This window comes from Amblyraja radiata, chromosome 40 (genome assembly GCF_010909765.2).
Source record: "Amblyraja radiata isolate CabotCenter1 chromosome 40, sAmbRad1.1.pri, whole genome shotgun sequence".
NCBI lineage: Eukaryota > Metazoa > Chordata > Chondrichthyes > Rajiformes > Rajidae > Amblyraja > Amblyraja radiata.
Genome location: NC_045995.1, coordinates 9,151,444 through 9,165,646, shown reverse-complemented (window position 1 = coordinate 9,165,646; position 14,203 = coordinate 9,151,444). Strand labels below are relative to the sequence as shown.

At 49.1% G+C, this 14,203-nt stretch overlaps 1 protein-coding gene across 1 annotated transcript; it reads left to right on the top strand.

The window, feature by feature from the left end:
• The first annotated feature begins 3,830 nt into the window (after positions 1 to 3,830).
• LOC116967585 (tubulin alpha chain-like) lies at positions 3,831 to 7,409 on the top strand. The gene is made up of 5 exons (XM_033014200.1): positions 3,831 to 3,839; positions 4,613 to 4,835; positions 4,967 to 5,115; positions 5,370 to 6,050; positions 7,113 to 7,409. Exons 1-5 carry the CDS (start codon positions 3,831 to 3,833, stop codon positions 7,407 to 7,409), a joined length of 1,359 nt encoding a protein of 452 aa, XP_032870091.1.
• Positions 7,410 to 14,203: the final 6,794 nt, after the last annotated feature.

Sequence of the window (14,203 nt, the reverse complement as noted above, 5' to 3'; positions counted from 1 at the left end):
ACTGTGGTGGTCGTTTACAGACCAGCTGATTGGAACTCATACCGGCGTGAAGCATACAGGGAATTGGTCTCCACTGCCTTCTGAGGCAGATAATTCCACAAATTCACAACCCTCTATGTGAAAACGTTTTTCCTCATCTCCGTTCTAAATGGACTTACCCCTTATTCTTAAACTGTGCCCCCTGCTTCTGGACTCCCCCAACCTCGGGAACATGTTTCCTGCGTCTAATCATATATATTTCAATAAGACCCCCCTCTCGTCCTTCTAAATCCCAGAGTATACAAGCTCAGCCGCTGCATTCTGTCAACATATGACAGTCCCGCCAACCCTGGAATTAACCTCGTGAACCGACGCAGGGCTCCCTCAATAGCAAGAATGTCCTTCCACAAATTTGGAGACCAAAACTGCACACGATACGCCAGGTGTGGTCTCACTAGGGCCCTGTACAACTGCTGAAGGACATGTTTGCTCCTCTACTCAACTCCTCTTGTTATGAAGGCCTACAGGCCATTTGCTTTCTTCACTGCCTGCCCATGTTAGACTTCCCAAAACGTAAAACATTATATTTTTTCTGCATTAAATGCCATCAACCATTCCTCAGTCTACTTGACTAATTGATCAGGATCCTGCTGCAATTTTTCACAACCATCTTCACTGCCTGCCTAACCAACCATCTTTGTATCATCTGCAAACTTGCTAATCTTGCCGTGTTTCTTCTCATCCAAATCGTGGATGTAGATGACAAACAGTAACGGGCCCAGCACCGAACCATGAGGCACACCACTAGTCATAGTCCTCCAGTCCGAGAAGCAACCTTCCAGCATCACCCTCTGCTTCCTTCCAAGAACGCGATTGTCTTTCCATTCAGCTATCTCCCCTTGGATCCCATGCGATCTAACGTTCCAGAGCAACCTACCATGATGAATCTTGTCGAATGCTTTACTGAAGTCCACATATACAACATCTACTGCACTGACCTCGTCCACTTTTTTGGTCACGTCTTCAAAAAAACAGATTTGTGAGGCACGACCTGCCACCAACAAAACCATGCCGACTATCACTTACCATCCCTTGTCCGTGTAAAACTGCAGTTGTACAGGGTCTTGGTGAGACCACACCTGGAGTTGCAGTTGTACAGGGTCTTGGTGAGACCACACCTGGAGTTGTAGTTGTACAGGGTCTTGGTGTGACCACACCTGGAGTATTGCGTACAGTTTTGGTCTCCTAATCTGAGAAAATACATGCTTGCCATAGAGGGAGTACAGAGAACGTTTACCAGACTGATTCCTGGGATGTCAGGACTTTCATATGAAGAAAGACTCGGCTTGTACTCGCTAGAATTTAGAAGATTGAGGGGGGATCTTATAGAAATTAAAAAAATTCTTAAGGGGTTGGACAGGCTAGATGCAGGAAGATTGTTCCCGATTTTGGGGAAGTCCAGAACAAGGGGTCACACAGTTTAAGGATAAGGGGGAAGTCTTTTAAGACAGAGATGAGAAAAGAAAATTTACACAGAGAGTGGTGAATCTGTGGAATTCTCTGCCACAGAAGGTAGTCGAGGCCAGTTCATTGGATATATTTAAGAGGGAGTTAGATGTGGCCCTTGTGGCTAAAGGGCTCGGGGGGTATGGAGAGAAGGCAGGTACAGGATACTGAGTTGGATGAGCAGCCATGATCATCTTGAATGGCGGTGCAGGCTCGAAGGGCCGAATGGCCTACTCCTGCACCTATTCTCTATGTTTCTATATTTCTAAATGCCTGTATATCATATCCCTCAGAATATTCTCTAGTAACTTTCCAACTACAGATCCTAAGCTCACTGGCCTATGATTCCCAGCATTTTCCCTGTAGCCCTTCTTGAAAGAAAGACACAACATTGACCTACCTACAGTCTCCCAGCACCTGTCCTGAATATGAAGCCGACTCGAAAGTGTCAACCAAATCTCCCGCAATTTCCTCTTTGGTTTCCGTAAATGTGGTCGGAATAATATCTGACCAGGCCATGGAGATTTATCTCCCTTCATACACGATAGTACCTTCAGCGCCACTTCGACCGTAACACTGACTGCTCTCAAGATATTCCATTGACTGCCCCTAGTTCCTCCGTTCTCCTGTCTTTCTCCCCGGTAAATACAGAGGAGAAATACGCATTGAGGTTCTTGTCCGTCTCCCGTGGCTCCACACAGAGTTGACTGCTTTGATTCCTAAGGGGTACAAATCTCTCTCTCTCTCTCTGGTTACTCTTTCCCCTCCTCGTGTATTAGGCAGCAAATCCACCACTATGCCGCCGTGCCGACTATTTCAAAATGTTTTTCCTTATAAAATCATAGTCATAGATTGATACAGTGTGGAAACAGGTCCTTCTGCCCAACTTGCCAACATCGGCTACACTAGTCCCACCTGCCTGCGCTTGGTCCATATCCATCTAAACCTGTCCTATCCGTGTCTCTTACCAACTGTTTTTCAATCTTTGGGATAGTCCCAGCCTCCTCTGGCAGCTTGGTCCATACAGCCACCACCCTTTGTGTGAAAAAGTTACTCCCCAGATTCCTATTAAATATATTCCCCTTCACCTTGAACCTATGTCCTCTGGTCTTCTATTCCCCTACTCTGGGCAAGAGATTTTGTGTATGAACCCCATCTATTCCTCTCATGATTTTACACACCACTATATGATGACCCCTCATCATCCTGCGCTCCAAGGAGTAGAGACCCAGCCTACTCAACCTCTTCATATAGATCAGACCTTCCAGTCCTGGCAGAATCCTCGTAAATCTACTCTGAACCCTTTCAAGCACGACAATATCTTCCCTATACACGGTGCCCAGAAGTACACACAATATTCTAGATGCGATATCACCAACGTCATATACAACTGCAACATGACCTCCCAACTTCTATACTCAGTACTTGGACACATTACAAATGTGGCAGCGTCGGCGGCCGATATAGCCACAGCATTTCACCCTGTCTGTGCCGCCAGGCTATATGACTGAAGCAGAGAAATGAAAAGGAGGTGATGGTCACCATGCTGCATTGTGCTACAGGCCCAGAAATAGACCACGGGAATTAGAAGATCAAGCACTGCCCGTTTGTAACTTCTCTCCAGAATCCTCAAACACAACTGCCCTGACAGACCCATTGTTCCTGCCTGCTCCTGTCCCACGGAGCCTCCACCGCCATTCAATATGATCATGGCTGATCATCCAACTCAGTATCCTGTACCTGCCTTCTCTCCATACCCCCTGATCCCTTTAGCCACAAGGGCCACATCTAACTCCCTCTTTAATATACCCAATGAACTGGCCTCAACTATCTTCTATCCACAGATACACCACTCTCTGTGTGAAAAATGTTTTTCTCATCTCGGTCCTAAAAGACTTCCCCCTTATCCTTACACTGTATGTGGCCCCTTGTTCTAGACTTCCCCAACATCGGGAACAATCTTCCTGCATCTAGCCTGTCCAACTTGTAAGTTTCTATAAGATCCCCCCCTCAATCTTCTAAATTCTAGCGAGTACAAGCCGAGTCCATCCAGTCTTTCTTCATATGAAAGTCCTGCCATCCCAGGAATCAGTCTGGTGAACCTTCTCTGTACTCCCTCTATGGCAAGAATGTCTCTCCTCAGATTTGGAGACCAAAACTGTACACAATACTACAGGTGTGGTCTCAGCATGACCCTGTACAACTGCAGTAGAACCTCCCTGCTCCTATACTCAAATCCTTTTGCTATGAATGCTAACATACCATTCGCTTTCTTCACTGCCTGCTGCACCTGCATGCCTAGTTTCAATGACTGGTGTACCATGACACCCAGGTCTCGTTGCATTATGGCACTGGTGAGCTGGTTCATGTACGAATGGTTTATTTCATTGGGTGAGGAAGTGTAATAGGTGGCGCTAGGTTTCACTTGGGGGCATTTGGTCAGACCGCTGTATTTCTAGCGGCAAGTGATGGATTGTAACCTGGCAGATGACAACGGGCAATGGATTGCGTCACTGAAGGTCCATCTTTCTACGTCACACACTGTGGATTATTCATCAATGAGCACCTTGGAACCTTATGTGTTTGTTTCCTGTGGCAACCAATGCCATTGTTCTCACTGACCAGTCAGCGCTCGTTCGGCCCAGCGCTAACGTTCTATCCCCGGGGGCCGTATAAATACCGGAGCGGCGCCGCATTGCGTCACAGTCTCTGGAAACACGCGAGCGGAGCAACATGGTGAGCGCGCGGGAGGATGCCCGTGAGACGCGCGTGTTCCACGGAGCGAGGGATCCACGGGGGGGGGGAGGAGATTCGTGGACTGGTGTTCGAGACTGGACACGGCAAGGGCAGAGCGCACCCGTGGAATTGGGGTCGTAGTGGCTGAATAGATACGCTGAGCGGGAATGAGGCGACGGTGGGAGGGAAGGGCGCGGGGTACTCACGGGGCGGGACTTTGCAGGGAATTCGAGGGTTGCAAAAGGCGAATGCAGCGTGGTGTGTGCGCGAATTGTAGAGGTGGGTAGAACTGAGACGGTGCTCACATAGGGCGTGGGTCGGTGCGCGATCAATGCGCTTTGAGCCAGTCTAAGTGTAGTCCATCTCACCCCCTGTTTCCCCTCGCCAACAGCGCGAGTGTATTTCAATCCACATCGGCCAGGCTGGCGTCCAGATTGGCAACGCTTGCTGGGAGTTGTATTGCCTGGAGCACGGGATCCAGCCGGATGGACAGATGCCCACCGACTCGACCATCGGAGGCGGCGACGATTCGTTCAACACCTTCTTCAGCGAGACGGGGGCGGGCAAGCACGTACCAAGGGCCGTGTTCATCGACCTGGAGCCCACGGTGATCGGTAAGGTGGGGGGGGGGGGGGGGGGGCCGGAAAATTTAGGGCGTTGTCTTAAACCCCTCCCGTGCGGGGATGGAGGAGTGTGTGCCGATGGTGAATTCACGCTTCTGTGCTCCACTCCCCTCCCCCTGCAGACGAGGTGCGGACCGGCACCTACCGCCAGCTCTTCCACCCCGAGCAGCTCATCACCGGCAAGGAGGACGCGGCCAATAACTACGCCCGGGGCCACTGCTCCATCGGCAAGGAGATCGTAGACCTGGTCCTGGATCGCATCCGGAAGCTGGTAGGTTGCTGAGCGAATGTGAATTCTTGTACAACGCTCCCCGTGCGTGCAGCGTCAAATGTATCCGGTTATACCGGTCCATTCCCGAGTACTGCGGCCACGATGCTCCCGGATTCCCATTGCTACCTCTCCCTTCATCACTGAGATACCCACCGCACTATCTCTCTCAGCGCCGGCTATAGAGACCAACATGACCCTATCGCGTCGCCCCTTCCCTATCAAGAATTGATGCTTTGCCCCTTCTCCGCCCTCAGGCCGATCTGTGCACCGGACTCCAGGGGTTCCTCATCTTCCACAGTTTCGGCGGCGGCACCGGCTCGGGCTTCACCTCCCTCCTCATGGAGAGACTCTCCGTGGACTACGGCAAGAAATCCAAGCTGGAGTTTTCCGTCTACCCGGCGCCGCAGATCTCCACCGCCGTGGTCGAGCCCTACAACGCGGTGCTGGTCACCCACTGCACCCTGGAGCACTCCGACTGCGCCTTCATGGTGGACAACGAGGCCATTTACGACGTGTGCCGGCGAAACCTGGACATCGAGCGCCCCACCTACACCAACCTCAACCGCCTGTTGGCGCAGATCGTGTCGTCCATCACCGCCTCGCTGCGCTTCGACGGCGCCCTCAACGTGGACCTGACTGAGTTCCAGACCAACCTGGTCCCCTACCCGCGCATCCACTTCCCGCTCGTCACCTACGCTCCCATTATTTCGGCCGAGAAGGCTTACCACGAGGAACTGTCCGTTCCACAACTGACCAACGCCTGCTTCGAGCCGGCCAACCAGATGGTGAAGTGCGACCCCCGCCAGGGCAAGTACATGTCGTGCTGCATGTTGTACCGCGGGGACGTGGTGCCCAAGGACGTCAACGCCTCCATCGCCACCATCAAGACCAAGCGCTCCATCCAGTTCGTGGACTGGTGCCCGACCGGGTTCAAAGTGAGTGTGACCAATTCATAGAAACATAGAAACAAAGAAAATAGGTGCAGGAGGAGGCCATTCGGCCCTTCGAGCTAGCACCGCCATTCGTTGTGATCATGGCTGATCGTCCCCTATCAATAACCCGTGCCTGCCTTCTCCCCATATCCCTTGACTCCACTCGCCCCTAGAGCTCTATCGAACTCTCTCTTAAATCCATCCAGTGATTTCGCCTCCACTGCCCTCTGTGGCAGGGAATTCCATAAATTCACAACTCTCTGGGTGAAAAAGTTTTTTCTCACCTCAGTCTTAAATTACCTCCACTTTATTCTAAGACTGTGTGTGGCCCCTGGTTCTGGACTCGCGCAACATTGGGAACATTTTTTCCTGCATCTAGCTTGTCCAGTCCTGTTATAATTTGTAAGATACCCCCTCATCCTTCTAAACTCCAATGAATACAAGCCTAGTCTTTTCAATCTTTCCTCATATGACAGTCCCGCCATCCCAGGGATCAATCTCGTGAACCTGCGCTGCACTGCCTCAATCACAAGGATGTTCTTCCTCAAATTGGGAGACCAAAACTGTACACAATACTCCAGATATGGGCTCACCAGAGCCCTATACAACTGAAGAGGAACCTCTTTACTCCTATACAGAAATCCTCTTGTTATGAAGGCCAACATTCCATTAGCTTTCTTCACTGCATCTGAATGCATTCTGGAAGTTATGTACATCTAGGAAATCCCAAAACATGTGGATACGATTGGTTTTGGAGATTGAGGCCAGTCGCAGGTAAATGAGACGAGCCCAACATGTCAACTCTTGGGGCATGGACAAGGTGGTTGGAAGGGCATGTTTCCCAGCTACACAGCTCCATACCTTCATGGCTCTAACACGCATATCGGAACTTGCGGCGTTGATGGCTATCCAGAGAATACTTACAGCTTGAGATTTATTTTAGGGAATCGCAAGGTTCCACTAAACGATGTTTGGTTAATTTTTGGGCGCATATTAAAGTGATAATGGAAGATAGTTTTTTTTGCAAATAGAATTGATTATAAGATGTTTTTCTTCCGTCCATAGGTGGGCATCAACTACCAGCCCCCGACTGTGGTGCCGGGGGGCGACCTGGCCAAGGTACAACGCGCCCTCTGCATGCTGAGCAACACCACTGCCATCTCCATGGCCTGGAGCCGCCTCAACCTCAAGTTCGACAAGATGTACGCCAAGCGGGCCTTTGTCCACTGGTACGTGGGAGAGGGGCTGGAGGAAGGGGAGTTCCAGGACGCGCGGGAGGACATGGCGTCGCTCGAGAAGGACTACCAGGAGGTGGCCGTGGATTCCGCCGACATGGAGAGACGGGGTGAAGAGGAAGAATAAGATGAATTAATTAGGAAGTTAAAAGTTTAAGTTTTATTTAATAGACTATATTGAAAGATATAACACTGATAATAATAAATTATTTTAATGAACAATTGTTTTGTCGATATATTGCAGAAGTCGGGTGAATGGAATATAATATTGTTGGGCAGAAACTGTGAGGGGGCTGGTTGGCAAAATAGAGAGAGAGGGAATGTCGGGGTGACTTTACTTTAGCGAAATCAATATTAATAATAATAATATAATACATTTTATTTATGGGCGCCTTTCAAGAGTCTCAAGGACACCTTACAAAAATTGAGCATGTATAGGAAAAACATGTAAGGGGAATGAAATAAATAGTAGAGACATGACTAGTACACAAAGTAAAGACAGAATTCAATACAAAACACAGCATGAGGCAATTAATGCACAGATGAAAAGGGACGGGGACGTGGGGCTAAGGATAGGCAGAGGTGAAGAGATGGGTCTTGAGGCGGGACTGGAAGATGGGGAGGGACACGGAATTGCGGATCAGTTGGGGGAGGGAGTTCCAGAGCCTGGGAGCTGCCCTGGAGAAGGCTCTGTCCCCAAAACTGCGGAGGTTGGACTTGTGGATGGAGAGGAGACCGGCTGATGTGGATCTGAGGGACCGTGAGGGTTGGTAGGGGGAGAGGAGGTCAATGAGATATGTGGGGGCCAGATGGTGGAGGGCTTTGTAGGTGAGGACCAGGATTTTGTAGGTGATCCGGTGGGAGATGGGAAGCCAGTGAAGTTTTTTGAGGGCTGGAGTGATGTGATGCCAGGATTTGGTGTGGGTGATGAGTCGGGCGGCTGCGTTCTGGACCAGTTGGAGTCGGTTGATGTAGGTGGAGCTGATGCCAAGGAGAAGTGAGTTGCAATAGTCCAGTCGGGAGGAGATGAAGGCATGGATGAGTCTTTCAGCAGCAGGCGGTGTGAGAGAGGGTCTGAGTTTGGCGATGTTGCGGAGATGAAAGAAGGAGGTTTTAATGACATGGCGGATGTGAGGCTCAAGGGAGAGGGTGGAATCAAAGATTACGCCAAGGTTGCGGGCCTGGGGAGATGGGGAGACAGTGGTGCCGTCGATGGTGAGAGTGGGGTTATTGATTTTGCTGAGTGTGGCTTTGGAGCCTATGAGGAGGAATTCTGTCTTATCGCTGTTGAGTTTGAGGAAATTATGTTGCATCCAGGTTTTTATAGCTGACAAACAGGAGTTGATATGGGAGAGGGGGGGGGTTGTGGGGGGATTTGGTGCCAAGGTAAATCTGGGTGTCATCAGCGTAACAGTGGAAGTCCAGATTGAAGTGGCGGAGTATCTGACCAAGGGGGAGGATGTAGATGATGAAGAGGAGGGGGCCGAGTACGGAGCCTTGGGGAACGCCTTGAGTGACTGCGGCTGTAGCAGAGGTGTGGTTGTGGAGAGAGATGAAGTGGGATCTGTTGGAAAGGTAGGAACGGAGCCAGCTGAGTGCAGAGCCTTCAATGCCGAGGTCCTTGAGTCTGGTGAGCAGGATGTTATGGTTCACTGTATCGAAGGCTGCGCTCAGGTCGAGGAGGATGAGGATGTTGAGGGAACCAGTGTCAGCAGAGGTGAGGAGGTCGTTGAGGACTTTGAGGAGAGCAGTTTCTGTGCTATGGAGGGGGCGAAAGCCAGATTGGAGGGGTTCAAGTAGGTTATACGCAAGGAGGTGGTAATGAAGTTGCGACGCAACGATACGCTCCAGGGTTTTTGAAAGGAAGGGGAGGTTTGAGATTGGGCGGTAGTTAATGAGAGAGGAGGGGTCAAGACCAGGTTTCTTTAAGATTGGTGTAACGGCAGCAGTTTTGAAAGCGGAGGGGACAATTCCTTGGGACAATGAGGAGTTGAAGAGATTAGTGAGGTAGGGGCAGAGAACGGGGAGGCAGGACTTCAACATGGGAGTGGGGAGAGGGTCGAGGGAGCATGTGGTGGGTTTGGAAGAGCTGATGAGTTTGGAGATTTCAATAGGGGTGACGAGGTCAAACTGGGAGAGGAAGCAGTGTGGAGGAGGGGTAAGGACAGTGGAGATGTTGAAATGAGGGGCCTTGGTAGGTGGTGGAGTAGATGCTGGGGAGTCGGGTACAGGGGATAAAGATTGATAGATGGTGCTGATTTTATCAGCGAAAAAGTGGAGGAATGAGTTGCAGAGATCCGGAGTAGAGGTAGGGAGAGTGTTGGCTCGAGGCTTGAGGAGGTTGCCCACTGTGGAGAAGAGGGTTCTGTGGTTTAGGCAGGGATCGGTGAATATGGAGGAGAGGTAGGCAGATTTTGCAGCAATGAGGGCATCTTTGTAGTCAGTGAGGTGGAGTTTGTAAGCTTCAAGGTGGACTGTGAGAGATGATATTCATACCGCTGTGCTGTAGTGGTATCTTTAGTATAGCTGCCCAAGCGAAATATGGGATGGTGTTCTTCCAATATGCGTTTAGCCCCTCTCTGACAATGGAGGAGACCTGGGACAGGAAGGTCAATATGGGAATGGGAAGGAGAACTAAAGTGTTTAGCAACCGGGAGACCAGGTAGGTTCACCTGGACTTAACTCCCTGGTTAATCCCGGTGTAGGCCAGTGAGCCTAAGGTCGGTAGTTGGAAAGTTACTGGAGAATATTCTGAGGGATATGATATACAGGCATTTAGAAACATAGAAACATAGAAACATAGAAAATAGGTGCAGGAGTAGGCCATTCGGCCCTTCGAGCCTGCACCGTCATCAATACGATCATGGCTGATCATCCAACTCAGTATCCTGTACCTGCCTTCTCTCCATACCCCCTGATCCCTTTAGCCACAAGGGCCACATCTAACTCCCTCTTAAATATAGCCAATGAACTGGCCTCAACTACCTTCTGTGGCAGAGAATTCCACAGATTCACAACTCTCTGTGTAAAAAATGTTTTTCTCATCTCGGTCCTAAAATTACTCCCCAGTCCTGACGCTCAGCACAGGAGCGCCACAAGGTTGTGTGCTGAGTCCCATCTTGTATACAATATACACTTATGATTGTATACCAACACACAGTACAAATAGGATCATTAAGTTTGCGGACGACACGACTGTGGTGGGACTGATAAACAACAACGACGAGTCTGCCTACAGGGATGAAGTCCAAAAACTGACTGTCTGGTGTACCAAAAACAACCTGGTACTCAACCCATCGAAGACAAAAGAGCTGGTCATTGACTTCAGGAGGAAGAGGAGAGAGGAACCTGCTCCTTTATACATCAAAGGAGACATGGTGGAGAGAGTCACTGGCTTTAAGTTCCTGGGAATAAACATCTCCCAGGACCTTAAATGGCAAATGAACACCGTCACTCTCGTGAAGAAGTCACATCAGCGGCTGTATTTCCTGAGTTCTCTGCGGAGAGCAAACGTCTCGCAGCCGCTGCTGTTGTCCTTCTACCGATGCGCCGTGGAGAGTATCCTCTCCTATGGAATCCTGGTGTGGTTTGCTAGCTGTACTGTGGCTGAGAGGAGGGCGCTGCAGGGAATTATAAAAACTGCACAGAACATTACAAACGCCCAACTGCCCTCCTTGGATGACATATATCGGGCCCGGTATAGGGCCACAAATATCAAGCAGGACACATCCCACCCTGCCAACCACCTTTTTACTCTGCTACCCTCTGGGAGGCGATTCAGGACTCTGAAGGCTCGCACCGGTAGACTAAAGAATAGTTTCTACCCATGTGCGATAAAAGAGCTAAATTCCAACAGAGAATGCTGGGGAAGCAAAATGTAATTCTAAGAAATGCCGCCAAATTCTTTTAAATTCTTTTAAATTCTTTTAAAATACTTATTTATTTTTTACTAATAAGTGTACATATGTGTCAATGGTTGTCGTGTTTGTATTTTTTTTAACCGGAGGAGATGTAATGGAATTTCGTTGCACAGTATTGTGCAATGACAATAAACGTATTCATTCATTCATTCATTCATTCATTCATTCATTCATTCATTCATTCATTCATTCATTCATTCATTCATTCATTCATTCATTCACTCATTCAAAAGATTTCCCCCTTATCCATAAACTGTATGACCCCTTGTTCTGGACTTCCCCAACATCGGGAACAATCTTCCTGCATCTACCCTGTCCAACCCCTTAAGAATTTTGTAAGTTTCTGTAAGATCCCCCATCAATCTTCTAAATTCTAGCGAGTACAAGCCGAGTCTATCCAGTCTTTCTTCATATGAAAGTCCTGACATCCCAGGAATCAGTCTGGTGAACCTTCTCTGTACTCCCTCTATGGCAAGAATGTATTTCCCCAGATTAGGAGACCAAAACTGTACGCAATACTCCAGGTGTGGTCTCACCAAGACCCTGTACAACTGCAGTAGAACCTCCCTGCCCGTATACTAAAATTATTTTGCTGTGAATGCTAACATACCATTCGCTTTCTTCACTGCCTGCTGCACCTGCATGCCTACTTTCAATGACTGGTGTACCATGACACCCAGGTCTCGTTGCATCTCCCCTTTTCCGAATGGGGACAGGTGTTGTATCACATGCGGTTATTGGGGAAGAACCTGGGGAGGGGTTGGGTCGGAAGGGATGGATTAACCAGGGAGTTGCGGTCTCTGCGGAAAGTGGAAGAGGGTGGAGATAGGAAGTTGTGACTAGTGTTGGGTTGGCGAAAATGTCGGAGGATAATGTGTTGTATGTGACGGCTGGTGGGGTGAAAGGTAAGAACTAGGGAGAATCTGCTCTCTGTTGCGACTATGGGGGAGGGGAAGCAAGAGCGGATCTGCGGGGGAACGAGGAGAAACGACAGGGCCATATATATGATGGGAGAGGGGTTACCCCGGTTCCCTAAGAATGATCGCATCTCGAATGTCCTGGTATGGAACACTTCAGCGTGAGGCGCAGAATCGACGTAGACGGAGGAGTTTGGATTAGAGGATGGAGTATTTGCAGCAAGCAGTGTGGGAAGAGGTGTAGTGGAGATAGTTGTGGGAGTCAGTGCGTTGATAACAAACTGGGCGCGAGTAATTTGGGAGCTGCTGTTCTTGAATAAGTCCCTATCATAACTGTGGTGGTCGTTTACAGACCAGCTGATTGGAACTCATACCGGCGTGAAGCATACAGGGAATTGGTCTCCACTGCCTTCTGAGGCAGATAATTCCACAAATTCACAACCCTCTATGTGAAAACGTTTTTCCTCATCTCCGTTCTAAATGGACTTACCCCTTATTCTTAAACTGTGCCCCTTGCTTCTGGACTCCCCCAACATCGGGAACATGTTTCCTGCGTCTAATCATATATATTTCAATAAGACCCCCCTCTCGCCCTTCTAAATCCCAGAGTATACAAGCTCAGCCGCTGCATTCTGTCAACATATGACAGTCCCGCCAACCCTGGAATTAACCTCGTGAACCGACGCTGGGCCTCCTCAATAGCAAGAATGTCCTTCCACAAATTTGGAGACCAAAACTGCACACGATACGCCAGGTGTGGTCTCACTAGGGCCCTGTACAACTGCTGAAGGACATGTTTGCTCCTCTACTCAACTCCTCTTGTTATGAAGGCCAACAGGCCATTCGCTTTCTGCACTGCCTGCCCATGTTAGACTTTCGAAAACGTAAAACCTTATATTCTTTCTGCATTAAATTCCATCAAACATTCCTCAGTCTACTTGACTAATTGATCAGGATCCTGCTGCAATTTTTCACAACCATCTTCACTGCCTGCCTAACCAACCATCTTTGTATCATCTGCAAACTTGCTAATCTTGCCGTGTTTCTTCCCATCCAAATCGTGGATGTAGATGACAAAACAGTAACGGGCCCAGCACCGAACCATGAGGCACACCACTAGTCATAGTCCTCCAGTCCGAGAAGCAACCTTCCAGCATCACCCTCTGCTTCCTTCCAAGAACGCTATTGTCTTTCCATTCAGCTATCTCCCCTTGGATCCCATGCGATCTAACGTTCCAGAGCAACCTACCATGATGAATCTTGTCGAATGCTTTACTGCAGTCAGCATATACAACATCTACTGCACTGCCCTCATCGACTTTTTTGGTCACGTCATAAAAAAAACAGATTTGTGAGACACGACCTGCCACCAACAAAACCATGCCGACTATCTCTAATCATCCCTTGTCCGTGTAAAACTGCAGTTGTACAGGGTCTTGGTGAGACCACACCTGGAGTTGCAGTTGTACAGGGTCTTGGTGAGACCACACCTGGAGTTGGAGTTGTACAGGGTCTTGGTGAGACCACACCTGGAGTATTGCGTATAGTTTTCGTCTCCTAATCTGCGAAAATACATTCTTGCCATAGAGGGAGCACAGAGAAGGTTCACCAGACTGATTCCTGGGATGTCAGGACTTTCATATGAAGAAAGACTCGGCTTGTACTCGCTAGAATTTAGAAGATTGAGGGGGGTTCTTATACAAATTTACAAAATTCTTAAGGGATTGGACAGGCTAGATGCAGGAAGATTGTTCCCGATGTTGGGGAAGTCCAGAACAAGGGGTCACATAGTTTAAGGATCAAGGGGAAATCTTTAAGGACCGAGATGAGAAAAAAAATATTCCCACAGAGAGTGTTGAATCTGTGGAATTCTCTGCCACAGAAGGTAGTTGAGGCCAGTTCATTGTATATATTCATGAGGGAGTTAGATGTGGCCGTTGTGGCTAAATGGATCAGGGGGTATGGAGAGAAGGCAGTTACAGGCTGCTGAGATGGATGATCAGCCACGATCCTATTGATGGCGGTGCAGGCTCGAAGGGCCAAATGGCCAACTCCTGCACCTATTTTCTATGTTTCTATGTTTC